This window comes from Haemorhous mexicanus, chromosome 4 (assembly GCF_027477595.1).
Source record: "Haemorhous mexicanus isolate bHaeMex1 chromosome 4, bHaeMex1.pri, whole genome shotgun sequence".
NCBI classification, from domain to species: domain Eukaryota; kingdom Metazoa; phylum Chordata; class Aves; order Passeriformes; family Fringillidae; genus Haemorhous; species Haemorhous mexicanus.
In genome coordinates, this window is record NC_082344.1 from 26,975,981 (window position 1) to 27,003,674 (window position 27,694).

At 41.0% G+C, this 27,694-nt stretch overlaps 1 protein-coding gene across 1 annotated transcript; it reads left to right on the forward strand.

Moving 5' to 3' along the window:
• The first annotated feature begins 79 nt into the window (after positions 1-79).
• Positions 80-27,349, forward strand: METAP1 (methionyl aminopeptidase 1). Its single transcript, XM_059844157.1, has 11 exons — positions 80-240; positions 10,215-10,266; positions 12,301-12,413; positions 13,797-13,857; positions 15,047-15,138; positions 15,878-15,961; positions 17,474-17,612; positions 20,200-20,331; positions 22,769-22,912; positions 25,048-25,113; positions 25,282-27,349. The coding sequence occupies exons 1-11, from the start codon at positions 121-123 to the stop codon at positions 25,440-25,442; spliced, it is 1,164 nt and encodes a 387-aa protein (XP_059700140.1). The 5' UTR covers positions 80-120; the 3' UTR covers positions 25,443-27,349.
• The last annotated feature ends 345 nt before the right edge of the window (positions 27,350-27,694 follow it).

The window sequence follows — 27,694 nt, forward strand, 5'->3', positions numbered from 1 at the left end:
GAGTCCCCGGAGCCTCCTCCCTGTCCCCTCCCTCTCCCCTCCCTCCGTCCCGCTCTCCCCGCCCGCCCCAGCCGGCGGCAGCTCCGGGCGGCGGCTCCTCCCCCGTGGCCGCCCGGCAGCATGGCGGCGGCGGTGGAGACCCGCAGAGTCTGCGAGACCGCCGGCTGCAGCAGCGAGGCCAAGCTGCAGTGCCCCACCTGCCTCAAGCTGGGCATCCAGGGCTCCTACTTCTGCTCGCAGGTGAGCTTCCCCGCGGCCCAGCCCCTCGCTCGGCGCTCCGGGCGTGCGGCGGGTGCAGGATCCAGCTCCCCGCGCCGGCTCCCGGCCGCCCGGGCCCGGCCCGGCGTGCCCGGCTCTGCCTCTCTGCCCGCCCGCTCCTGGCCAGCCTGGGCCAGCAGCGCCCGCCCAGGGACCCCGCACGAAGTTCCCTCTCGGTTCCTCGGTTGTTGGAGCCGGGGGAGCCGGGCTGGCGGCCCCCGGGGCGGGAGCCCCGTTTCTCCTCGTGGCCGCGGGCGATGCGGGACCTCGGCGGCACTAAAGCGCAGCCGGAGCGCTCGTGAGAGGGTGCACGGACGTTTTCTGCCTGAAGGGGTGGGTGGTCCGTGTGCCCCCCTTAAAAATAAAGGCTTAGTGGGACAAAGTGAGGACGTGCTCATCAAATTCCAGCGGCTTCGTTTCCCTGCCGGCGTCAGCTCTGGAGTTGCTCGGCTTTGATAGACACCGGGAGACTTGTTGCTCTGAGAACAGATTTTCTCTAAGTTATGAGTTTCTGTGGAAAACCATTGATGCTCTTCCTTTTATGTATTATTCCCTTTTCATTCGTAACTTTTTTTTTCCCCCTCTGTCCCTCGGTGTTCTGCTCTGAGGGTGCCAAACAGGAAGGTTCAGGTTAGGCCACATGTCATAGAGCAGTCATCTTCCACGCAGAAATGTCAGAATTGAACGAGTTCTATGGGCCACAGTGGTAACTGAGTGTGGTCCTTCAGTAAAAAGAGCTGTCTGATGACTGTTTGAGTGCGTTTTTTGTTTGTGGGGTTTGTTTGGTTTTGGTTGATTTTTTAATTAACTTTCAAACGTGCACTGAAATACATAGCCTAATCCTTTGAACTTTTTGTCTATGTAATTCTGTCAAAATCAGTGAGGGTGTATGTGTGTACTTCAGAGATTAACACTGGCTTTCCTTGTCACAATTATAACTCAGAGTAAAGTCATTGAACTTTTGTGGATAAACATAAGAAAATAATTCAGTCACATCAGCTAGATTAATTTAATTATTGGGAAGAAATTTTTTCCGAGTCAGGATGTAAGCTGATATGGTTTGCATAGGACTAGGGGAAAATTTCCCATGTGCTTGTGACACACCCGCTGCACAGTTTCTGGTACTTTCCCCTGAGGTCTCTGTGCCCTGTGCGGGGAGTTGGTGCCAGATTAGAGCAGCTGCAGCTCAGAATTGTTCTGACAATTCTGCATCTCTAGTTCCCACGTGGTGCTTGTGGTTAACTTCTAGGATTTGCTCTAGGTTTTATTGTGTGTTTTGACGTGTCTGATATAAAACTCAACATAAATGCATCATCGGTGTATACAAATATTGGTTGGTGATGACAAAACCATTTGTTAAGAGAATGAACAGGCCAATGTGAAGAGCTCCAGTTACATCTTCACTCCCTTCCTTCCCACCTCTAATTCATCTAATTCCATATGGGATGCAGAGATTCTTGTTTTCTATAAACTGAGTTTAATTATTTGGAAATATCTGCTGCTGTTGTTAGAAAAAAGGGAATTACTGGAAATACTTCTTGGCTTGTTAAAGTAGGCTGCTGGATAACTGACTACATGCTTGTAAAGCTGTCCTGCCTAGAAAATGAAGTACTGAACTGGGAATCCCAGTCATCTCATTTCTGAGTGACTTGGGGCATGTTGTGCCTCGCTGTGCCAGTCAGGAATGTGGGTGAGCGCACTGAAGGTGCTTGGGAGGTTTTGGGGTGAGGTGTTACAGAGAAGGACAGTAGTGACAGCCTGTTTTAAAGACGTGCAAGAAATGTCACACACAGAGAGAAGAGTGCCCATGTTCATCCTGTAGCAAGGACCCTTAGCCCCCCTTAGTACCCTGTGTTGGCCCAGCATGGAGCTGTCCCGAGGCTCCAGCTCTCCTCGTGCCATGGAGGAGACTCGCTGCCATCCTGCCCCGGTGTGTGACAGGCACAGTCAGGAGGGAAGGTGAGGTGCTGCTGACAACCTGGCTGTCTCTTCAGATAAGCACATGGCAGGTGAAGGACTGTTCTTTTCTCTGAACTTCCTGCAAGTTTCAGCTGACAGCAGTGGACTGGCCTGGTTAGCATCGGTGAAACTTTTCTGGAGTTCTCTCTTTGGTGGTTTTCTTTCCATTCTGGTCTTACATGCATAAATAACTCCTAGATAAGCTAGTGAGTGGACCAGGATGTTATTCCACCTCACAGCACAGCCTGTGTTGTAGCTGGCTTGGTGCTGCTCCCTCCCTCTCAGGATGCACCCTTCTACCTTTTGCCTTAGGCTGTCCCTGATTCCTTGGTGAACCACTTCTGAGGTCTTCAGAGTTTCCTTTTAAATGGAGGAAAAGCAGTTGCATCAATTGTTTGGGGGTTTTTTGCTGGTTTAGCACTGCAGGGTCATGAAACACTTCAGGAGAGTGCTGCTGAAGAGCAGGCTTGCCCACTGTGGCCCAGTTTAGCCCAGCCATAAAATCAGCCTGTCCTTATGGAATGCACTGGTGGTAGCCAGGTGTGTGGGTGCTTCCTTTGGGCTGAGGGTGGATTGGGAGCCACAAGCTATCTGGCATCTCCTTGACAGGTAAAAGCATCTAGATGGGCATGGACACCAGGTAATTAATCTGCTTGGAAGCCTACAATGACTTTTTCATACAGCCAAAACTCCAATCAGAGCTAAAACCAAATTTGTAGGAATTTATTTTCTCTAGTGCTAAGATTTAACAACAGAAAATTGTGAACTGCTGTAGGATGGTAACTTATAATCCATGTGTTTGGATTATAAGTTACTAACATATCATTTGCTAAGAAAAATTGATGTAGGACTGAAAGGTGTAGGAGGTATACTAAGTATAGGGCTGAGAATCCCAGTGTAGTGTGGAGATTGATTAAAAAATATTTTTCATGACTGCACATGGAGAATTGAAGTGAACTTTCCAAGTAGATTGCATCACGACAATGATTTCCCTGGTGAATTTATATTTTGTGTTTCTACTTTCCTGGAGAAAGGGTGTTATTCTGGTCACTTCTTTTTTTTTCTTTCTCTGCATCAAAATGTGTGCCTCAGCAACGTGCCCTGAAAATGCTTAGGCTGGAGTAATTTGACATTCTCTTGGATTTCTTTGAGCCAGCACTGTTTCCTTACTGGCTGTTGGGCACCTTGGAAGCTGGGTACATATGCTAGATAGTAGTTGTGCTTGTGGATCATGGATGGAAAGGGGGCCATTTGGCCAGGTTCTGGCCTAGCAGGGAGGTTGAACTGGTCATGGAGACAAGGTAAAAATGGCTTTTAGCAGCAGAGAGGCTCTTGAGGTGTGAACCCTCCTCATGTGTTGAACCCTGGCTTGTTTTTTCCCTTTCACTTCAAGCTGTGAAAAGAAGAACTGTTCTGTTGAGGGATTCTGTCTGCTGTTAACCTTAGTAATATTTTAGGCTAGTAAATCAAGTACTGTTACTATCAGCTGCCTTTTTTCACTGTCTGGTTTTCTTTTTATTTAGAGACTTACTGCAGTGTTGTGTGTGTTTATCATCTTATGGGGAGAAAGAGTAATTCAGTCTGTTTTCTGAATGTGGAAATCACACAGATGTCCAGCCTCACATCTCAGGTGTAGAGTTTCTCTTGCTAAGATGAATTTGTTATTATTGAAATCTGCCTTACTGATACAGTCACTTGCATGTACATTGTGTGTAGTATACATAAAGAGTTTGTGTTTAAGTAGACAATTTGCATTTCTTTTATGTCTTCTACAAGTGGATGAAGGATAAAGAAAGGGAGAGTAGTGACTGTTCTTGAGATCTCCAGTTACCCTTTTTATATGAGCCTTCTAATTGTGAATGGATCACTTAATAGTGATTTTGTGTTGCTTTTTATCTTTCATACTACTTACATAAATGTCTTGGATAAAACAGAATAGGTTTAGTGTGGTGTGGACTGGACTCTGATACAGGGCCATTTCTCCAGCCAAATTCAGAAATACCTACTTTTAGGCATAGGCACGTTCTGGAAACATTCTCTTACTCTGAAGTCAGTGGCCTTTGCCATTTTTGTTTCTCTGAGAGCTGGTGGCAATGGGTTGTATCCTAATAGTAGTCATAACATACTCAAGTAGAAGTGCTGCCCCTTCCTGTTTTGTGTGCCCTTGTGTAGTCAGCCCCAGGTGTATGAAGTGATCTGGTTATGGAGTCAGAAGTGAGGACTGGGGTTGTCTGGTGACTCTGCCACATGTGTTTCAGGTGTTTGAAGAGGTAGCATTTCTCTGAACTGTAGTCAGGGCCAATGTCTCTCTTGCACTGGTGGGTGCCTCCCTATCTCGTGATACCCCTTGATATCTGAGGTGGGATGTGATTTTCTTCAGGAAATAAATGCTGTTTTGTTCTCTCAGTGAGTTTATATACAATTTACTGCTTTCTGGAAGGCACATTTTCACTGACACTCAGCCTTGGGCCCTTGACAGCTTTGGATGCTCAAGGTGACAGTAATTTGTGAAAAATTCTGGACCTGAAGAGAAGATTGTTGTCCCATCTGCTGCTTTGCTGTTTCTTTTCACTGTCAGTGTGCTGGGGATGGGGAGCAGGGAGCAATAGACCTGGACGAAACTATTTTTTGTCCTGTCTCACATCTGACCATAGGACATCAGTGCAGTGTTTCATCCTTGGTTCAGTGTTCTTTGTGCCTGAAATAGGCTGAAACCAGCTGCTTGGATTCAGCTGCAGCACATAGGAGTTTCCTCAGGCATAAGTGGCATTCAGCTGATACCATCTTCTAGAAAATCAGATTTCCTTCATCAGGAAGTTGACATTTTCAATTGCCTATAAATCACCAGGAATACCTGTGTCTGAGGTAAGCACCTGATTGTTGGTGAGATATGAAAGCTGAGCCCTCATGACTTTCTCAAAGTAAAACTTCAGACTCCTGTAGGCAGACTTGCTGAGCTAGTGTTCCATGTACTGACAGGATAGTCCAGTTGGAATTCCTCTGGTCCATTGTTCACTTAAAAATCAGTTGTATATTTCTGTAAATCTGGAGAGCTGCAAAATGCTGTCCCTTCCTCAAAGGAAGGGCTTGGTCATGAGGGACCCAGGAGTCTCAGGGTAAGATGGGATCTTAGATAAAGGAGAAAGTCAGTCAACCCTGCTGACACCAAGGTTCTGCATGTAGGTTCTTCCCTTGGAGTTGAAAACACATATTCTGAAAACACATATCCGGCTCTTCTGAAAAACTGACTATTCATGTGTGCTGCTTAGACTACTTTGGGAATTTTGTACAGAGTTTTTCAGACCAGAGGCTGTCTCTGTGGGCTTGTACTGCCCTAGAAGGATTTCAGCATGCTGAAAAGAATCAACTGTTTCATTTAACATCAAATGTATTAACACCTCAACATACTTGTACTTATGAGTAAAGTATGAGTTAATCTGTACTGTATTTAATATGTATATATAATTGACAGCCTGGTATTAAACTAAGTGCTGTACTTCAGAGAGTTTGTTTTGTCTTCTGTTTTGCATACCTTTAAGGCATTTGGTTAAAAATGAGTTCTCTCATTTTGCAAAATGACATGTTCTCAGGTTAAGCCCCAGACAGTTTTACAGTCTAAAGGACATTTGTAAATTCTGTTAAAAAAATTGCTCAGAATATTTTTAGCTACAGTGTGCTGCTTGGCACTTGCAGTTTGTCCATTGCAGTTCAGGATATAATGACACGCAAAGAGACAGTCTGTCCTCACAGTCTTGATTCTGACTATCTTTTTTTAAATTTTCTGTAAAGTCGATATTTCTTGAAATTCATTGCAGTGGCTATAAGTGGTGACCATAGAGGATGGCGGGGGTAATTCTGTGGAAGTTGGACACAAGTTAGAGTGCTGACAGAGGGGTTGCCAAAGCTAACTTGAAATGAGCCTTTGCCATGCAAAGGCAGTTCAGAAACAGAGTCTGTCAGCATGTCTTAGATTCTGTGCTGGGGTGCCTGCATAGCTTCCTAGACTTGGCTATCATAGAGTGGCCTGGCTTGGGACAGACCCTAAAGGCTGTCTAGTTCCAGTCCTCTGCCATGGGCAGGGACACCTTCCACTAGACCAGGTTGTTCAGAGCCCCGTCCATCCTGGCTGTGAACACATCCAGGAACGTGGGGCTTCTGTGTCTCTGGGTAGCTTATTTAAATCTAGTTTGTTGTATTTGTGTGTGCTATACAGAAGTTTGTAGTGTAGTAATATCCTAATCTTGATTGAGCATCCTTTTTTCTCTGGAATTTGCAGTTGGCTGTACTTTTCTACCTCTTAATCAGATTGTATGCATACATGAACTGAATGAATAAGAAGCTTTCTGTTATTACTTTAAAAATTACAATAAACATAGAAGAATTTTTTCCCTAATTACTTCAATAACTATTTTAAAGGGTTTTGTTCTTTCAGTGGTTGATTTAAAAAAAAAAACTTCGAGTTATTTGGTACTGATCAGTGTGTTCATAGTGAAAATGCACTATGCTATAAAGCAAATGCTGCTGTGTCACATTATTCTCTTGATATTGGGCAGGTCCTTAAGGTAAAACTAATTTTCAGAAATAACACATCTTCCACAAGGGGATGCAACAGGAAGCTTTTCAAATGGTAATGCTGGTTTTGCCTTTGGTTACCTTTTGATACATTCTCATGAGTACTGGGTTGAACTTGTCTCTAAACACAAAACCAGTGGGATTGGTTTAAGAATGTCCTGAAGCCAGAAATGTTGTTGAAGGTTTCAGTATGTTGGCTGCCTCTGTCTAGAAGACACATTTATATTTTTCTTTCTGATAGAATAGTTGTACCCAGGATTGCCCTAAACAAGTCAAGGATTACCTCTCTGCCTTTTTTTTTTGGCCATACATTTGATCTCTCTTCTTGTACAGTCCTCTTCAGTGTTTCCACGTCTGTGTTGATTGAGGTGTAAAAGTCACATGCAATAAAAAAAAAAATGCTTTAGGTGAGAAGGGTGGGGATATTAATATCAGGCATGCTAATGGATTATGTAGTGCTTGAAATGAAACCTAGGAAGTCTTCCAAGGGGAACTTGAAGCCAAATTCATGTTGTTCATGTGTACCTTCCCACCGAAGCTAATATTTTAAAATATAGCCATGCAGTGTTACGTGTTCCTTTTTTCACTGTATTATCTAAAAAAAAAAAAAATCTTTATTTTCTTAATTTTAATTTTAAAAGTCACCCTGGATATTTTTCCCCCCTGGATTTTGTTTATTTAGTCATTGAAAATTTTCTATCCTGACCTGGGTAGGAACACAGAAGAATTGTTAAGAGACAGGAATGGCAACAGCCAAACTGAAGTAGATGTGTCAGGAGAAGGCTCAGTGAAAAGCATAGTTTTCTCCAGAAAATACTCCAAAAAGTGGCCCAGATGGAGAGAAAGAGTGGGTTTCTGCCTTAGCTTGTTGGGAAGTCTGCAGTGTAGAAGGTGAAGGTGTTTGCAATGTGCAGTGGTACTTTGGGAGTGCTTTGTTGCCAGAGCTATGATTCTCCACCCTGTGAGATGACAGCTGCCATATTTTTGTGTGGAGCTGCCAAGGCAGAGCTCTGCAGTCATGTGCACTGTGGTGCTTGTGCAGTGGGTTGTTGAACAGAAATAATTTGTATGTACCCGGTCAGTCCAGTTCTCACAGGAAGCGTATGACTGATCCTACACAAAATAGATGGGCTGTAGGTGGATGTGCAGCATGTCCTTTGAGTGCCTTCCAGCAGTGTCAGACCAAGGCAGAGAGATTGATGGATTGTACAGTGCACTTGTAACAGCCCCTGCTCACCAAAATGCTTCGGATGTACTGTGTGTGCCTGTTGCAGTTGATGGATGTGCACGTGGGGCAGGTGGCTTGGTTGTCTGGGGCTGCAGCAGCTTTGGAGCTGTGCCCCAGGAGTTCTGGCAGAGCTACTGCTTCTCTGGAGATAGAGGGCAAGTAAAATCTGGGAGATGTGTTTGGGAGAACTTAGGCGTATGGCAGCCTTATGCAGAATCATCTTAGGTTGTCCACAGCTGCAGGAAAATGAAAAGCCAAATGGAGCCTCCCACCAGGCTACTGTCCCTGGTGCTGTGTTGCCTGGTTTTTTGGCCACTCAGCCACCCCCCCGAAAAAAAAAAAACAAAAAAAAAACCAAACAAAAAAAAAAAAAACATCCCCCAAAATTTCATGGGAAAGCAGAGGATGAACTACAATCAGTAATTGCCACAGCTGATGTATGCCTTCCTTCCCCAAATACTCCTTTATATTCAAAAAAGTGGATTCTAGGCTTGCAGACTTGGTAGCTGCTCTAAGTGCTTAGCTGCATAGTCCTTTTTTAATGCTTCAGAACAAAGACCTCGTGTTTGAAAGGGGATTAAAACCTTGCATGGTTCTTCCAGTGTCCTTGAAATAGCGTTTTTAGATTTTTATTTTATTTTATTGTTTTCTTTTCCCTAAAGCAGGCCTCAGTTCAAACCTGTTCCTTTTCTCCCAGCCCCCCAGCAGAGAAGAGTGCAGTGCAAAGGTCTGTGTGTGCAGTGGGTTATATAAGTGTGGCAGTAAACTTGGGCTGCTGTTGGAAGTGACGTTCTCTCCGGTCATCGGAAGTGTTGCTTTCGGAGCTCCTGGCAGTGCAGTCACTGCTGGTGTGTGGGGCAGCACAACACAGCGAGCAGCTGGTTCTGGTCATGAGGGGGACAGCACACACACAGCAGGGTGTCTTTGAATGTAGGTGTGCTTGTGCACCACTGTACTGGTCGTTTGTGGGTGCACTTTGGTACCTGCTCGCTGCAAGACTAATGAGGGAGGAGGGAGAGGGTGACTCAACAGGAGCAGACTGCTCACGGTGCTCCAGGGCAGCCCGGAAGCAAGGGTAGAATGTTACCAGCTGGGCTCAGTTTGCAGATGTGTTGTCTTGGACTGGTTGAGTGTTGTATTCTTTAGGTTAAATCAGTTGTTGGCTCTGGATGGTAGTTTTACAGTGATGATTCAGCATTAGTATTGTTTCTCCTTAAAAAGAAAACCAGTTTGCTTCCTGCCTCTTTCTTCAGAAATTCAGCTGTAATTGTCAATGATTGGAATTAGCAGTTTCCTAATGGATGTTTTGAGTGCACATAGGCATTGATTTAGAATTTCTGCCACAAACCCAAGTAATTTGCTAATTAGCACCTTAAAGGATCACCTTTAATGCTGCCTTATGCGGTTTTTCTACTTAAATCTCTTTTCTTTTTTTTTCATGTCTTTTCTTCATCTTAGTCCTTCTTTATTCTCCAGCTGCTAGTCATTTCAGTCATTTCCATCTGCCCCTTTGCTGATTCTTTGTTCCTTGCATTAACTGCTCTATTTGTACTTGGGAAGAAGAGAAAAGGCCAAACTCCTCCCCAGTCACTCTTTTCTTGATTTCCATTTCAACTTTCTTGATAGTTTTTTTTTTTGATTTCCTATTTTCACTCAGTAGCCCTCATTTCCGCCCTTTAGTCTAGTTCATTAGTTCCCCTGTGGTTGTGCTAATTGGCCTCTGTTGCTTTCCTGTGCTGGAGCAGGAGGCAGAAGGGATGCAATTAGCAGGAGGAGGTGGCTTCTTGCAGGAGTCAAGGGAGGATCTTGCTGCTCACTGCAGTGCTGTAAGATCAGGTGCAGAGGTAGACTCTGCTTCAGCCAACCTGCAGCCACCACGGTGTTTAGTTGCTCACTGAAATGATAAATAGTCAATATGTAGGATTATGTCAGTGTATTTCACTGCCATGGGTGTTGTCTGTTTGGCTGTGCTTTTTCTGCCTATTCTGATTCATAAACCTTTGAATGTGATGTTTTCTATTGCTAAGACTAGCAATTACCAGTAGCATTTACAGCATATTGCTGCAGGGGTTAATAAAAACAGTCTTCCAGTTTTCTTTTAAAATACATTTCCTTCTCTATTTTGTCAGCTTGGTGTGTCTGTCCATGTAAATACTGCTTAAAACATGTATTTATACATTTTTGTTTGCAATTCTAGGAATGCTTTAAGGGAAGCTGGGCCACTCACAAGTTATTACACAAGAAAGCAAGTAAGTACATTACTTTTTAAAAGCATTTTCATATTTCTTTGAATTGGTTTTGTCCTATCTAGTGAGCTGTAGTTGGCCTTGCTTGAGCTGGGGATTGGACCAGCTGACCTCCAGATGTCCCTTCCAACCTCAACTGCTCTGTACTTCTCTGCCTAGGAATGGTATTGGTTTTTTTTCCAAAATACCTGGCACTGGGTGATGCAGATGTGAAATTTTGTCCAGTTCTCAACAATCTAAAGCACTGTGTAAAATTTCAGAAGCAGAGGTTCACAGAAGTGTTTGTTTCTGTTCACTTTTCTATTTGCATGAATTATTGCTCGAGCTAGGTTTTCAGGTATATGAACACAGAAAGAGGGGCGCTGAACTAAAGGGCAAGGAGAATGATAAATCACTATTGTAATGCAGTGTTCCTTCATAGCATTTTGATGTCTAATGCAGTCAGAGGCAGTACAGTGGGAAAGGTTCTTGCAAAGTCTTTGTGATTAGATACTTGCTGGAGCACAAGTGAGTCAGAGTGCAGCTGTTCTGTACATTTTTGGGAAAAAAGGGAGAATGCTTGTGCCCATGGTGCAGCCACTGATAGAGGATGTATCATAGCTGGGATTTTGCTGAGTTCAGTTCAAGGTAGTAAGAGTATCTGTGTGCCCTAGTGACAGCTGGTAGCTCTGTCACAGAAATACTAGGACAGTGGTAGATTCTACCTTATCTGAGTGGTGAAAATAACCCATAAGTTTAAAACCAAAGAGAGGGCAGATCTCAGTTCTGCCCCCTTGCCTCCTCCCTGCCACCACCCTGCCTATCTTCATTAAGCCTTGCTGAAAAGGGAGGTAGGATTAAAAAGTGGTGTGGCAGAAACTCACATCCTCAAGTAATTTACCTCCTTTCCTAAAACCCAATAAAGCTTCTTTTTCCATTATAAATGTTGAATGGTAAATAGGTTGGAGTAGTACAGATAATTACAAATGTTTTCCTTCTTTCTGCTTTCCCAGTGTAGGGATCCAATAGTTCATACTTACATTCTGCATCCTCCTTGTTTGTATGAATATGAACAGCTTTGGACTTTTAAATTGTTATTTCTCAGTTTCATCTGAACTGAATGTCATTTGAGCAGATGGCTGTCAGCCACAGAGGCTCTGAGGAATTGACATTAGGGCTTGCAATGGCAGACCTTTTGCTACCTCTTCATCCTTCTGAGATATAAAAAGAGAAAACAAATAAGTTATCCAGTTATGAGTTAAAGATTAAAGTTACCATGCTCTTCCTTAACCCTTGCCTTCTCTTTCTGAGTAAGTACTTCTCCTTTTGGTGTTACTCAGGATCTGCTTGTTTCAATCTTTTATTTAAACACCTTCAATTTGCCCTCATAGGAAGGTGTTATTTGTGAATGAAGTCAGTCATTGGACCACATCAGACATGAATTTCACACGGTTTGGAGAGCTGGGAAACTCCAGCAGTTTGGGACCACCTCCTAATGTGTGAGCGCTGTTTGTCCTGAACTGCAGAAGTGGCAGGACCTGCACTCTCTCCATCAGCTCTGGAGGGGTAGCAGCCTCCATGTGTTGAGCCTGACAGTAGGATGGCCTCCCTTCCCCCTTTGGATGGTCTCCTTCCCACCTCAGGTCATTTTGGTCATTGAGTGCAAGTAAGGAATGTTCCCCTGCAGTGCAAGGGTGCTAATTGAAGGGATACTGAGTGCCTCTGTAGAGACAGGCTTTTTTTCCCAGGAATGAAACAAGCACTGTGTTATAAAACTACAAATGAAGAACAACTTAATTACTGCACTTCCTTTGTGCATTCAGTCCTGACATTCCCCAGTTTGCTGTTGAATAGGGTAGGAAGAATGTGTATTTGGAATGGACAACACAAAATGATAACTGCTACTTACACTTGCATATATCAGTATCTGAAATTCCAGAAAGAGTCAGGTCTAGACTTAAGCACTTGAAAGTCACTTTCTAGACCCCACAGTTCTCATCCTTAGTAGGACAGGTTTTGCTACTGCAACTTTTTTCCCCCTTTTTCTTGTCTTTTCAGAAGATGAAAAAGCTAAGCGTGAAGTTTCCTCCTGGAGCCTGGAAGGCGATGTTAACACAAATCCCTGGTCTGGTTATCGATACACTGGGAAACTCAGGCCACACTATCCACTGGTAAGCAAGAGGTGCCCCTCTACTCCAGCACTGCTGTGTTCTGTAGCAACTAATGGACCACTCCTGACCTGATGCCCCCCCACATTTTTGCTGAGAGAGGAGAGCTTCTTGATCTGAACCCGATGGCAAGGACATGCATGGCTGTCCTTACCGGGGTTCATTTTGGTTTAACTTGTTCTATCTCCTGGTATATTTATAATTAAGGGAGTGCCTGTGAGCATCAGTAACAGGCTTAGGCTCATACCTTTTGGATGTACACTGTGACATTTATTCTGCAAAAAAGCTACTGCTAGTTCAGATGATGTCTCCCAGCTGTTTGTTGTCCTCACCCGTTATGGAGCCGTCTGTTTCTAAAAAGTTCAGGTGAATTCATTTAGAATTTAAATAAATGGTTTTATATTATATATATTATAATATATTATATTATATTTTTATTATATTATGAGTGGTTTAAAATAACCTGGTGAGTGAACTGGTGAACAGCTGAAAGAACAGAGGTTACAGTAATCTCCTGCACTGGAATGGTGAAGAACAGCAGAGGTCAGTAAGACCTCTTGGTTGTCAAAGGTGGGTTTAGAAGATGATGACATATAACTGTGTATATATATATTACACACACACACAGAGGGACATACGGATGTAACTGTATTTTTAAATTGGTACAAGTTTGTACATGGAGTAAGCTGAAGGGTTTTTTTACAGCAATAATGGCATTTTCTTTACATTTGTCTTTTCTAATTGGCCTGTGCTAGAAAAGCTGCCCCAGTGGCATCTTCTGTCTGGTGTTCTCCATGTTAGAGGCTCATTAGAGAGCAGATTAGTGAGCCTGATCCCATGTGTGTTTCTTAGTGTTGTTGGAGAAGAAGGTGTTGGGGACATTTCACTGGCTAAGTAATTTGGTTGTGTTATCTCTGAACATTGGCTTTTTTGTCTTGTGATTGCTGTGAGGCTGATGCAAATGAAATTAGAGATTTTGACTAAGATGATTAGAAGTAGCAATCTTGATAAAGAGAAGAGGGATGTATTTGTAACCAGTGCACTTGCAGTCTGGAAAGTAGCAGAAAAAAATGCTACAATAAGGCATAATACATTATAAAACCAGTTTGATTCACTTGACAATAAAAATTTGATTTTTACAAAGCTGTACTGTTGGCTGTTAAAAGTTGTATAGTATGATAGCAATAGGGGGTAACAGCAGAATGTCTGGGATTGAAACTTGGAACTTTTTGAGTGTTTACATACTTTGCAACTTTTTCTAAATGGACTTAGCCATATTTCACATGAAATATTTCATATTGTATTTAATTTTGCTGTGGGACTCTGTTTTTGTGACTATAATAAGTGTTGTTGCAACCTAACCAGCTTTGCCTGTGATTTATTTAGACACCCACAAGACCTGTGCCAAGTTATATTCAGAGACCGGATTATGCTGATCACCCACTAGGTAACCTGAAACAAATCACAATTATGAGTGTTATGTTTGCTCTCTATTTTCCTTTCCATTGAAAAAGCCTTTAAAGCATGAAGGAGATAATGGAGAAGGGAACCTCTTTTATCTGTTCTCACTTCACTACTTCTCCACAGTAACTTACTGATTTTTAAAAAATCATGGTTGCAAATATTTTTTGGAAGTCCAAAGTTTGTAATGGGCTGTCTTTCAAAGGTGTACAGGAAATTAAGAGTGAATTAATTTGGTTTGGGTTTTTTTTTTAATCTCAAACATACAAGTCCTAGTTCAGTTGCTAATTTGATAACAAACAGCAATCAGTTGACTGTCACAGATGAATTCTACTAAGCCATTCTCTGTGGCATCAGTGTATCTGTTGAAAATGTTTATTTTACAATAAAACCAAGGAAACCTTGCAGTATGCAACCCCCAAAAGAAAACTGGGGTATGAGTTCCAGCTGGTTTTGGACAGAGAGGAAATGCATTCAAAATTACTTACTTACTGGATTGTTTTTGTATTTTCCTCTTTTTTATATCAGTATTGGGACTTTGCATTTCCCCAAAAGGCTGCTGTAATGTCTGTTAGCATTATTTTTTAATTTTAAGATACTCCATAGTTATTTTTTAAAGAGTGTAAATAATAAAACAACACAAAATACTGGCTTTTATGGGGTTGCTCATCTATAAAGCTGAGATTGCACAGAATTTGGTAGGAAGAATTTGCATGTTTTTGTAATTTGAATATTGCAGTAGTATAACCAGGTATATTCCCAAGCTCATGTAACCCTTTATCATTGTGTTAGAATGTAATTTTCACTAATTATTTTCTAAGAGCAGCTGAAAAATGCTTTTCTATGAATAAAACAATTTCCTTGTCAACCTGGTATTTAAGGTTGTGTTTTGACTAACTGGACATGATGGTTTTATGCAGTAAGTGAATGGGCTTCCTGAGCACATGGGGCATTATGGTATTGTGGAAGGCTTATGAATTCCAATTAATCTGAATAATGATGATAATACTATGGCTTGGTGGGTTTCTTTAGGCTGTGGTAAGAAAGTCTGTACTTCTGTTGTCCCTGGTAAGCTAAGGAAGTTCCTGGATTGGATATGTGTAGCAATCATCACTCTATGTAACATGGGTTTTTTTTTCTTTCTTTTTTTAATCCTCTCCCTTTTTTCTTTTCAGGAATGTCTGAATCAGAACAAGCTTTAAAAGGAACCTCTCAAATAAAAATACTGTCATCTGAGGATATAGAAGGGATGCGAGTAGTGTGTAGGGTAAGGGGGTTTTGATTTTTCTTGCAAGGTGCCTTTACAGTCTTTAAAAATCTGTAATGATCTTACCACATTTTCACAGCACATTTGAGAGTACAAACTTTCAAACCCCTTTAGAGCACTGAAAAATAGTTTGGGAAGCTTGATATTTTCTGGCTTTTTTCCTTCTTGTGACCCCAATTCCCAGTAAAGTATTTTGCAAGCAGAAGGATGACTTTTATCTGTTTCCTGCATTTGTTATTAGTAGTAAGACAATCTGTGCCTGACACATTGTTTCTGTTAAGAATACGTTTTATAGTGCATAAATGAGAACTTTTTCCTCTCCTGGAGTTGGTACTAAGTAAAAACTAAAAAGCCCCTAAGTAAAAGAACAAAGCCCTGTCCTTAAAAATTTTTGGAAGAGAGCTGTTCAGTTGTAATCACTTCCTTGTGCATAAAGTCAAACTTTGAAATGCATTTAGGTAGTCTGCTTTAAGATTATGGCATTCAAGGAAGATGTGGTCCAAACCTTCACTGGGGTATTTTCAGCTCTCAAAAAGGTGGCTGAGTACATGACCTGGAGGTATCTCAAAGTCTTTCTAGAGCCCAACTCCACACAGCTTTCCTGGTGATCTCAGTGTAGCTGTCAAAAATGGGTTGCAAATCTTGTAGAGAGTAGTCCTGGCCTATTTTAAATCAACTTAAATGAAGCCAATAGATCAATTTTAAATCTATTTTTAATTTTAAATTGTTTCATTTGCAGCTTGCAAGAGAAGTATTGGATGTCGCTGCCATGATGGTGAAACCAGGAGTAACTACTGAAGAAATTGATCATGCTGTCCATTTAGTAAGATAAGTTTATTATTCTTCTGTTTATAAGTGTTTTCTTCTATCTCTTTATTTTTAAAATATTATTGTATGATTTCTTTGTTGCTCAATTTCCATGTCTTTATTTCAAACTGCTTCCCACTTTGAAGCTGGTGGGTAGTGCAGATTGCAGAAATGTGCTACAGTGCAATGATAGGTTCAAAGTGATTTAGGAACTCCTGGGCCTCTCTCTGTATCAGCTGTTTCCGTATTTCTGGCTTCAGATTTCTTCTAAGTTTCTTCACTTGCTTTCTCAGTTAACATCATGTTTTCTTTCTTCTAAACCCTTTTTGCTCCACAGATACCCTTATAAAAAGAACAAAATTTGTAGGCCATGGACTTCTTGTACTCTGTGGTTGGCTAAGACTTAGAGAGGAGAAAGTTTAATTTTTTGTGATTGGGAATCAGAACTGAGGTGCCTCAGAGAGAACTGAAACAAGATGTTTGATGCAGTCTGACAAAATAAAGCCACAGTCCAGTGACATGTTTAAAAAACATGTTCAAGAATGCTTCCTGCTTTAACTTTCCATTGATATTTGAACTGTGTAATTTTTTTGCTTTGCTCTCTTCTTTATGAAATAATTTCATCTGGTACTTGAGGCTATTTCTGTGCATTGTGAGAAAGGAAACAGTTTTGGTATAGTTAAGTTTGTTAGAGAGCTTCCTTTTCATCTGCATCTGCAGGTGTTGAGCAAAGATTCCTTTCATTAGGCTGGAGACTTCTGTTGAACTGCATTAAACAGTTCAAAACTGTTAAACACAAACTACTGCATTAAACATCAAACAACTTGCTTAGGCATAATGTCTAATATGAACAACTAGTAGCTGACATGGAGTTACCCCTCCTCAACAGTTTATGGAAACTTTGGCAGGTTGTTGATGCTGACTGATAACCCTAATTGGTATTTTGCAGTTTTGAAAACCGTATTTTTTTTTTTTAATTTAAAAAAAAAAAGGTAACACTATTTTTTTTCAGTACTTTGCTCACTATGTTACAAAGTATGTGTATGTATGTATGTGTAAGTATATATGAAATGTGTCAGTTTTGCAAAAATACAAAAAGGTTATTACAGTGCAAGGGAAGCAGCTTAAGGTTTTAAAGCTGGGGGGGGAAATAGGGCTAAATATTATTTTGTTTAGGTTGTGTGTCTTGCAAAAATCTTGGACTGGGCTCTTAAAAGCAGTAATTGAAAATTACTTTTTAAGAGCGAGTAAATATTGCCATGCATTGTTTCAAACCTGAATATCTCAGCACTCACAGTCAGACATGAAAATGAGTAGAAACAAAATGAAAGTAGCTTTAATTTCTTCCTGGTAAGAAATGCAAGGTATAACGAAAGCATTGCTAAGAAATGCTTGAAGAATATTTTTTTCTGGAGTCACTGCTTTTCAGCCTGTCATTCTTACTGTAAAGCTGTTGTGCATATGTTTTTTACCATGTTTTTTTCTTTGCACAAAACTTACTAGTGTAAATTTTATTTTCTCTGTTTAGGCTTGTATTGCAAGGAATTGTTATCCTTCCCCTTTGAATTATTATAATTTCCCCAAGTCGTGTTGTACGTCAGTGAATGAAGTGATCTGTCATGGAATTCCTGACAGGAGGCCATTGCAGGAGGGAGATATTGTTAATGGTAAGTGCTGTGAAAATTGTCCTTCAACATTTTTACCTTGTGTGCACTCTAAACCATGCAATAAGGTGAAGTTTCAGAAGCAGGCAACATCATTAGAACAGCTTCTTAAGAGAGGCTTTTGTTCTCATTTACCAGTTAGGTTGTTCTCATTTACCTCTGCTCTTTACATACTTTAATTAATGAATTTATTTAATAAAATAATTTCAAAAGTTCAGTCCACTTAAGAGCTTTATAATTCTTCTACCCTGATCTCTGCATTAGTGTAGTGCCTGAGTATTCCACTTGTAGGCTAGATTCCAGTTGTTCCAGACTGTATATATCTAGTGAATAGACTGTATATTGAATTATTCAACTGAATTAGTTTGGTGTGAATTCTTGATTAGATGGCTCTAGATTGTTACAATTTTGCTATGGTCATGGTGATTATGATGACTGTAGAGGGTCCTAATGTGCAGGCATTGTATAGGTGCATTTTATCTTTTTTTGAGCAACTCACAGCCTAACAGTACCAGCTGCTCTTTGTTCTTGGTACTCCAGGTGCTTAGGCCTTCTTGGGTGGTGAGAGATACTTTTATAAATTATTTGACCATCTCTTGTTTTAATCTTCATTTCTTCTTGGTTTGGCAGTAAAAATTAATGATTTTTTTTTTATACAAACATTTTCACCTTTGTTTATTGCATTGATTTGCCTTTCTCTTACATGTAAATAAATACACAGAGTATGCTAAGGTTTGACCTGACTCTATAAGCAGGTTGTAATCTTTTTTAGATTATCAGATATTTAATACTTATTAGCTTGAAATAATAGCTACTAAGTCTACACCTCAGTGCTGTGGGTAGCAGCCTTTTCAGAACAAGTCTCATGATTGCTGCCCCTGTCTAGGTAAGGTGTGGTCTGGTTGAAAGCTCTGAACTTGTAGGGCACATGTTACAATGTATGCCAAAGTTCCTTTATCTTATTTTAATTTCGAAGATGATGCCTTTGCAGAGCTCTTTATTACAGCCAGCTATTGTGGCATTGCTGGAGTCCAGCCTGAGAAGCCCAGCTCATAGAATCATGGTTTGGGTTAAAAGAGACCTTAAAGATCATTTGGCTTCAAGCCTTGTGGTGTTGGCAGGGACACTTTCAGTATAAATCAGGTTGCTCAAAGCCCCATCCAGCCTGGCCTTGAACATTTCCATTTCCATCCACAATTTCTCTGGGCAGTCTCTTCCAGTCCCTCACTACTCTCACTGTAAAGAATTTTCCTTTAGTATCTGATCTAAACCTACTCTTGAGTTTGAATTCATTCCTCCTTGTCCTCTCCCTACGTGCTCTTGTAAAAGTTACTCTCCATCTTTCTCCTTGGCTCCCTTCAGGTGCTGGGAAGCCACAATAAGTCACCCCATAGCCTTTTCCAGGCTGAACAATCTGATTCTCTCAGGTTTTTCTAATTGAAGAAGTACTCCAGCCTTCTAATCAACATGATTGGCTTCATCTACACAGTGTCTTACCTCTGCTATTTGCATGCCAAGGCTGTACCTCAGCCCTAGAGAACACCTTCTCTAAGAGGCTTTAGTCGTACCTTTGTCCACATTCCTGCACTTGTTCGAGCTTCGAGCCTCTGCTTTGTTATGATGAGAAAGAACTGGGCTTCTTTTCTGTAAAGCAGAGGCTCAAAAGCCTCTTGAAAAGGAGGACCAAGACAGTTTATAAGGAGGGATAGAAAAGGTACCTTGGAGGGAATGTACCCAATGAACGACTAAAAGGAAGCCTCCATTTTTTATTTTATTAAAACTTTTTAGCCTGGAAGCCATGCCAAAGTCCAAAACAGGTTTTTTGAATCACAAGGACATGTCATCCAGAAGATGCTAGCAAGTGATATCTAGTTGTTGACACCAAGGTGTGTTTTCCCACATCTTCCTATCAAGACCATATTGGTCTCTCTCAGCAGCTCCTATGTGATATTCCGGATGTATAACTGTTCGCTACAGTTCCCTTCATGACTGTTTACTTGTGAGAGGATTTGGGTGTGGGTTTCTTCATGAATAGCAGAGCAATAACTCTTCTAGTGGGTTTGGTGATCTAGCAGCTATTAGACTTACCAGCTGACTGACAAAGAAACAAAAGATCCCATTCTGCCATAGCAAGACAACTTGATATGCAAAACAATGATTACATACCTTTTAAAATTTAATTTCCCCCTATAAGTGCTGGAATTAATTCTGAGAAAGTACTATAACCAGGTAAATCACCATAGAGCAAAGAGCTTCTCTTTCCCATTTTTATATTTACCTAAAAAAATAATGCTAGCTTGCTGTGTCTGTGTTGCATTGTTGGGGGATTTTTTTCCTCCCCTTTCCTCCTTTTATTTCATTAAATAAAACTGTTCACCAGTGCAACACTAACTTATAAATTATTATATAGACTCTACAGGATAAGCATGAAAGAACTGATTCTGCTGGAAGAGTTTTTCTTAGGGAAATCTTGTGAAGTAATCACTTCACAGTTGGAATGCCCCATTTGTACAGGTTTGTTTTTTGGGCAGTGGGGAGGCAGGAGGTGAGGAGCAGGGCGCTGACTTCCCGTGTGTGCTGTTGTTGGCAGTGGATATCACCGTCTATCGCAATGGCTACCACGGGGATCTCAACGAGACCTTTTATGTTGGAGAGGTGGACGAGGGTGCCAGGAGGCTTGTCCAGACAACCTACGAGTGCCTCATGCAAGCCATCGATGCAGGTGAGACGTGCCTGCAGCAGGAAGCTTTTGGTTCTCAGACATGCCTGCTCGTATTGCCGCTGCTCAGGGTGACTCCTGGTGCAGCACACAGAAGCACTGGTGTGTAGTCACCAGCTGATGATGGGTGTTGTGTAATGCAGTCATGCTTCTGTGAGTGGTGGCTGCAACTTCTTTTAGATGTGGGCTGATGAGGGAAATGTATTTGATGCTGAGCTGATCTGCTGATGATACTGACATGGAAACAGCCTTTTTTTGACCATTGATGAGTAAGACATCCTTGATCTTTGTAACTCAGAGAATGCAACAAGCAAATTATGTTTTGGAAAGCCCTCCTTTTATAATTTGTATGGTGTTGCACAGTGAACTGATAAGGTAAAACATTGTGTGAGTACCTAAACATATCTCTTTAGCCCTGCCAAACCTGATGGTTACTTCATAAAGCTAGTTATGAGCTCTTGATTTTGTGTGGCAGTGTGCCAGAGAAGACAGATCCATATCTTCCAGTACTTACAGAACTTTAATTATCTTGCTTAACGTAACATACTTATGCAGGGCAGCTGCATCAAGATATACAATGAGATAAGTATGCAGCTACCTTTTTAACTTCAGAAAACAAAAGAAGAATTTCCCAAGTCCCTGGAAGTAGTTGTACCATCTGTATATTTTATACCCTGCAGCTTCTTAAATTCCCCATTATAATTTAATCACTTCTTGGCCTCTAAAGATTGAAGTTGAAGGTGCTATATATAGTAAGGATTTAAATTTGTATTTAATGAAAAGTTAATGTAAATAAAAGAAATTAAAACAAACAATTTGAGTTAAAAATTTGGAGATAGCTAGTCCAGCTGAAAAGACAAAAATCCATAGGATTGATGTTTTGTGTATCTGTTGTGTGATCAAGAAAATACTGCCAGGTTGAGCTGTACAGAATAGAGATTACCTGTTTATGTGGGATTACTGTTCTGAAATGACCACTTTGTTTTTCAGAGCTAAACCAGACCAGTGTGTATCTTTGGTACCTTTTTATAGCAAATGTTACACGTGTTGTCTCTTATCCTTTGTATCCTGGCTTTGATGTAGAAACTGTGACAGAAATTTCCCTTTGTTCATTACAATAAGATTAAAATTCTCACTGTAAGTCTTTTTTACCAATTTTTTAGATGCCGTTATGTGTTTTAAAGGATTTTAGACATTGCATGTGAGTAGGAATTCTGGCAGCAAGTGTCTTAGCTGTTAAAAGGGGGTCACCTCTCCCTTCTTTAAAAGGGGGTCACCTCTCCCTTCTTTAAATCATCTTAACATCTTGGTGTTGGACCAGCAGAGCTCTTGCTGGGAGAGCTGTATGAGAGAGAAGCAGAGGGCTCCTTGCTCCCTTGAAATGAGTTGCACGTGCTGTCAGGCCCATACTTCACAGCTATTTAGCACAAACACAACAGATGAATCTCTTCCCCACCATGGCCTTTTTTAAATTTTGGAGAAGCATGTATATTACAGTAATACAAGTTTCTTGTTATTTTCTGTAAATTCAGCTTAGGGGTTTCGGTTGTAGTTGCTTACATTAGCAGAGAGTTGAACTAAATGGTTGCTTTACATAAAGCTTTAGTTTTATGTGAACTCTGCCTAAGATGGCTTCACCACACATCTGGCTCCCTAAGGGAACAGCATTATTCAGGGAGTTGGGAATAGTCATGGAAAAGCTTGATATTTTGTTTTAAGGGGCTCAAGGTTGTTTTTGGGATGAATCTTCACAAGCTGAGTGATGAAACATTGTTGCTTTTATGGTGTTATTACTCCCTTGTCCAAGTGCTCAAAGTGAATTTCTCACACCATTTTCGTGTGTTTCAAATTCTCTAACTTGTAAGTCTTCCTAAAGGGATTGTCAAAAAAGTTAAACCTGAATATGAACATTGTTATTTTATTTGCTGTAGCATTGTCACTGAGAATCTTGTCTAAGAGTAGAGATACCCATTTTCCTTTTATTTATTTTTCTAAATATCAGTCCTTTGTATGTGCTCTTCACATAGTAGAGGGATAAGTGAATATTAAAATATGGTTCCTACATTCATTGCAAAAAGCACTGCACCTCAGGGTGTGAGAGCTCACTAAGTACTTTGAAAGTCCTTTATTTTTCATTTCAAACTATGACATCCTTTTAATGTGAGCAGTTGCATCAATGAAAGGGAGAAAGTAGTATTCTTGTGAAAAAGGCGCTTTCTTCTGTCTCTCTTGTGGGTTTTTTTTTTATATGAGACAGTTTCCTCCCTCTCTCAAGTTATTGCACTCACATACATACTCAGTGGATTAAGTGATCATAGGAAGTTGCATGCTGGAACAGATGAACACACAAGCCATGAGTGCTACAGAGATGGTGTTTGATGGTTAGTTGTGTTGAAGGAAAGCTCTCTCAATTCCCTTCTGTATCTGTTTAATTTTGCAGTAAAACCTGGTGTTCGGTACAGAGAACTGGGGAACATAATTCAGAAACACGCTCAAGCAAATGGATTTTCAGTGGTTCGGAGCTACTGCGGGCATGGAATCCATAAACTTTTCCATACTGCTCCTAACGTGCCCCATTATGCCAGTGAGTATTCATTCCCTTTGTGCTATCCTGTAGGCAAGTGATTTGCAGTGAATGCCCCCAATTTACTTGAGCCATCAAGTTGGCATTTTGGCACTTGAGAAATAATTTTTGTTTTTTAACTCTGGACCGTAACATACTTTATGAACCGGTGCTTACGTTATCTGCCTGCACTAGTGGTTAGTCTTAGCTCTCATCAGTCCTGAATAAGTGCTCAAAGTTTTTGCCTGAATTCCCAGCTGAATTCCCTTAGACATTCTTATCTGACATGAACTTGGAAATGTTTTTCTCCTTAGAAGGTCTACGCCAAACCTTACTGCCATTTACAGATGCAAATAAAAACCTCTTTGAATAGTATAGATGGGTGTTGTGCCTGAATATGAATCTTGTTTCTTTCACTTTTCTTCATTTGAGTTTGTCATTTGGTTTTTCTGGAAACATCATCCTACTGTGTGGCAGAGGAGGAATGAACATTCCCCCAGTAGTGGTAGCTTTTGGAAATGTCCATGGCGCCATAACAATTTTTCTAGCAAGACTAAGAAACAACATCCACAGAGGCAGAGGCAAAGGACAGAAGGTTAAGTGCCAGTGGACAGTTAAGGGCAGAGTAAAAATCATGAAGCAGTGATCAGTTCACACTCACTTCAGCTGTAAAGCTGCTCTGATAATAGGACACTTATTTCCTCAGACCTGACAGGTGCCTCCATCTTCCCTTCTCCTAATGAGCTTTAACACATGTTATAGTTATAGAACAGAGTCTAGCAATTCGTGACTTTCCATGTCATCATTTTACCAAGTTTTTTTTTCTGACAACAGAGAAAATCTGTAAATTTAGAGTAAAAGGGTATCAGTTCCTGGTAGGTACTTTTTGTTGTGTAAAATGAAGAAAATAAGGATTCTTAGGAGGTGGAGAGCTTTTTATACCAATTAAAATCCAATCCAATACAAAGGAAATTTCTATCTTTCCTGTCTATTTGGAACTTTCAACTTTTTTTTTTTCCCATTGGGCAAATATGTCTATTCCCAGGAAGAAAGATGCTGGGGACTTTTCCTGGTATTTTTAAATGCAGAGTCACAGCAAAAGTGGAAATATCTGAGGGACTTAAAGCCTCTTGAAGAAAAAAGAATGTTGCTGCTTATTTCTAGCCTACTATGAAAGGAGTTTGAAGAGCAAAAAGATAATTTTCTAAGAAAAATGTTCTGTTGCCATTGTGGCAGCTTGGTGTCTGAGATTTTTAAAGCCTCTAGGTGATTTAGGCAGTGTAATAAAATAACACAATTAAGGTTAGATAGGGGGATGTAAAATGAATGTAAATTGTCTACAGCAGCAAAGTAGCTTGGAGTTAATGGTTCCTGTGCAGTTTTGGAGTTTGTTCCAGCTTTCAGGCTCAGTAACATCTGAGCTGCGCTGTCCTTCCAGGTGAAACAGGACAGAGGAAATGGGCTGAAGCCTTTCTCCAGTCAAACTGCACTCCTGGAGTCATGCTGCCCATCAGTTCATGTGCCTCCACATAAGCATTTTTGGTGCATTTAACATTAAAAAGTTCCTGTGTTATTGTGCTGAATGCCTCAAAATGCTCTGCTATTTTATGTTAGCTGATGAACACAGCATTATCACTCTGACACTGCTATAACCCCATTATCCCGGTAATGAGGAGTCAGTGTGTCTTTCATTAATGGAATGATGGGATTACTTAACCACTGGCACATTTTGACAATTTATTAGAGCTAATGGCTCAGTGCAAACAAGCAAGGAGATTCCAAGCCTTCACTGAATATCTTAAGTGCTTCTTACTTCTGTTTTTTTATAATGATTTTCCATTATAGAAGTGTGCAGAAATTCCTGTATTATAATTTTTCAGTGGTTTATAGAACTAGAGTTGAAATTTCAGTTGTTGGAGAGAAAGACAGCAATTAATTTTAAGCTGCTTGAGTAAGTATTAGAGTGTTGGTGGATGGGGAGAATGAAGGAGCTAAGGGAAATCTTTGTGTATACATAAAAATGGAGAAGTGAACAGATCATCTTAAGAAGGGCTTTTTTGACTTAGCTATGTTTCTGTTGTATTCTGTTAGGACAAGGATTTGTTGATTTACTAAATGGTATTCTTTTTCTAACCTGAGTGTTTATTTTATTGCAGAAAACAAGGCAGTTGGAGTCATGAAGCCAGGTCATGTATTTACAATTGAACCAATGATCTGCGAAGGTGAGCAGTTTAGCAGTAGAGTAAAATGCTTATTCTCGTTTGCTCCTGAGTAGTGATGGAACAGGATGCTGGTTCTATCCTGTAGAGCTGATAGATTTTTCATTTCTCTTTGGGGGGCTGATGGCTGTTATTTAAAAACTGGCAAGAAGTGATGCTCTCTGTTTTCAGGTGGCTGGCAGGACGAGACCTGGCCCGACGGTTGGACTGCGGTGACGAGGGACGGGAAGCGCTCGGCACAGTTTGAGCACACGCTGCTGGTCACAGACACGGGCTGCGAGATCCTGACCCGCCGCCTGGACAGCATTCGCCCCCACTTCATGACCCAGTGATAGTCCACACTCAGCAGGTGCATCAGAACCAGAAATACATATATATTTTTTGCCCCTGTACTATGCATTTTTTTAAGAGTACAGAATAGAAAGATTTCACCATTTACTTTGTTCTCGGTGATTGTAGATAAGAGGAATATCTCTAAGAACCTGACCCAATGTCTGCAAAAGCAGAGAAGAATTTAAAGAATTTCCTGCTTTCCTCCTACCTACAACACTCACGCTGTACTTTCCTTTTTTCTTCAATTATCTCTTTAGCACCTTTCTTCCAATTAGACCCACAATTGCTTCTGTTGCTGCCATGATATTAGCTAGAAAAGTGTGGGTAAGCTTTCCCACTGGGACTTGATATTTTGGGATCCAGGTTTTTTTCACCATTTCAGTGTGCCCTCTCACTCTTGGTTTGTGAGAGGCACCTGAGATTTTAAGCATTTCTTATTCCAAAGACTTGCTCTTACTTCTGTAGATACTATTTTGGGCCTTGTTTGTTTATCACTTGAGAAGGGGGCAGAAGGGAGAAAGACACACACAGACAAGAACGGGCTACCTTTAATTCTGCCCCATCTCTCTGCTGGTGGTGATTGCCACTGTGGGTGGCACACTGTGTTAATGGCAGGACTTGTTTCTCTTGCTGGAGATTTGATAGGATGGGGAGTTAACAAAGTCTGTCTTATATGCAGCTGCCTGGAATAAGCTGCTTTTTGGCAAAGCAGTACTTGCAGGCAGCCTCCTGCACCAAAAGCTTGGTGAAGCCGATGTATCAGACTTGCCTAGGTAAAGGAATGCAACAAGAACCAAAAAGATCCCATGATTCATGGGATCCCTATGTCTGTTAACTGTGGGACATTTTTAAAAAGTACATCCACAGTAGCTGTGGGGGATTGGATTTACAAGATTTACAGTGAAGTATCTCGAAACAAGTCTGAGTGTGTGAAAATGAAACATGTTCAACACTGTATTCATTTTCTTTTGGTAATTTTTAAACGGGTCATTTTCTTCCCCCTTGGTTGAGTGAGTTTCAGGCTTTTGGGAAGTCTTAGGGGGGCAGCTATGAAAACTGATTTTTTTTCCTCAGACAGGGTATAGAGTGGGCAACGTTGGCATATATACCCCTTTATATTTTGTTAGTGGGTCATGGTGAGCTGAAAATGGTTACGTTAAGGAGTGTGGATTGATTAACCCTCTCTTTTCTCTACCCTTTCTTTTTCCATGCCCATTTCCCTTCTATCATCTTTAGTGTCTCTGCTGAGGGAATTAATTTTTTCTTCTGAATTGTAATGAAAAATTTTTCAGACCCCATTGTAGACTTTGTCTTACACCACTGTAACACAAGAAACACTTAAGTCAACACAGACATTAAAAATCATACAATCATGGGCATAAAATACACCTCTTGCAAAATGTCTGGTGAATTTGTTGCCACAGATCCAAGAACATGAAGTGCTGCATACCCTTGGCTCCCCTTGGCACTGCAAAATTTAGGTGGGGGAAAGGGGTTAGTGCTTCACAGAACTGGACTCGTCTACTTCCAAATTTGCCAGAAAACATCTTCTCTGCCCTGAGTGCCTCAGACCTCTGTTGCTGTATCACTGCAATGTTTTCATTACTTTATTCTTGTTTTAATTATGCAGTAAAGTGACCTGAAACGATGCACAGAGAGCGCGTGTGCGTGCGTATGCGTGTGTGTGTAGAGATTTTTAACAAAACAGACTGTAGTACTTGAGTGGGATTACCTGTGCTGAGTGAGCTGTGTGGAGGAGATGCCTGTCCTGGAGGTTTGCCCACCATATCCTTCACTTGAATGGTTACAATGGTCTTGCCTTTTCTAGGTGTGTGTGTATGATGCGGGGGGTGGGGGCTTCATTTTTGGTCTATAAAATAAAAGTTGCAGCTGCTTTTAACAATAACTTTTTTTTTTTGTCTTGTAATCCAAACCCAGACATAGAATTTTCCATTACATCCAGGTTTGCTTGCAATAGTGCAATCCCCACTGGTAGATGCATGCACCCAGTTAGAATTCATCCTTAAACCCACACATGTGCCACCTGGATGCCTCTTTATTGTTGCACTGATACTGATACAACCAAATTTAGCACGTTTTTAATGCAGGTAGTCTATAACACTATGCATTTCTGCCTATAAATTGAAATCACAGCATGGTAACTGCTTGTAGTGAGTTCATACTAGAGCAGTATTTTTAAATGAGTAGAAAGCTTGGTTAGCATCTGGTGATCTTGCAATATAAGAGGGCA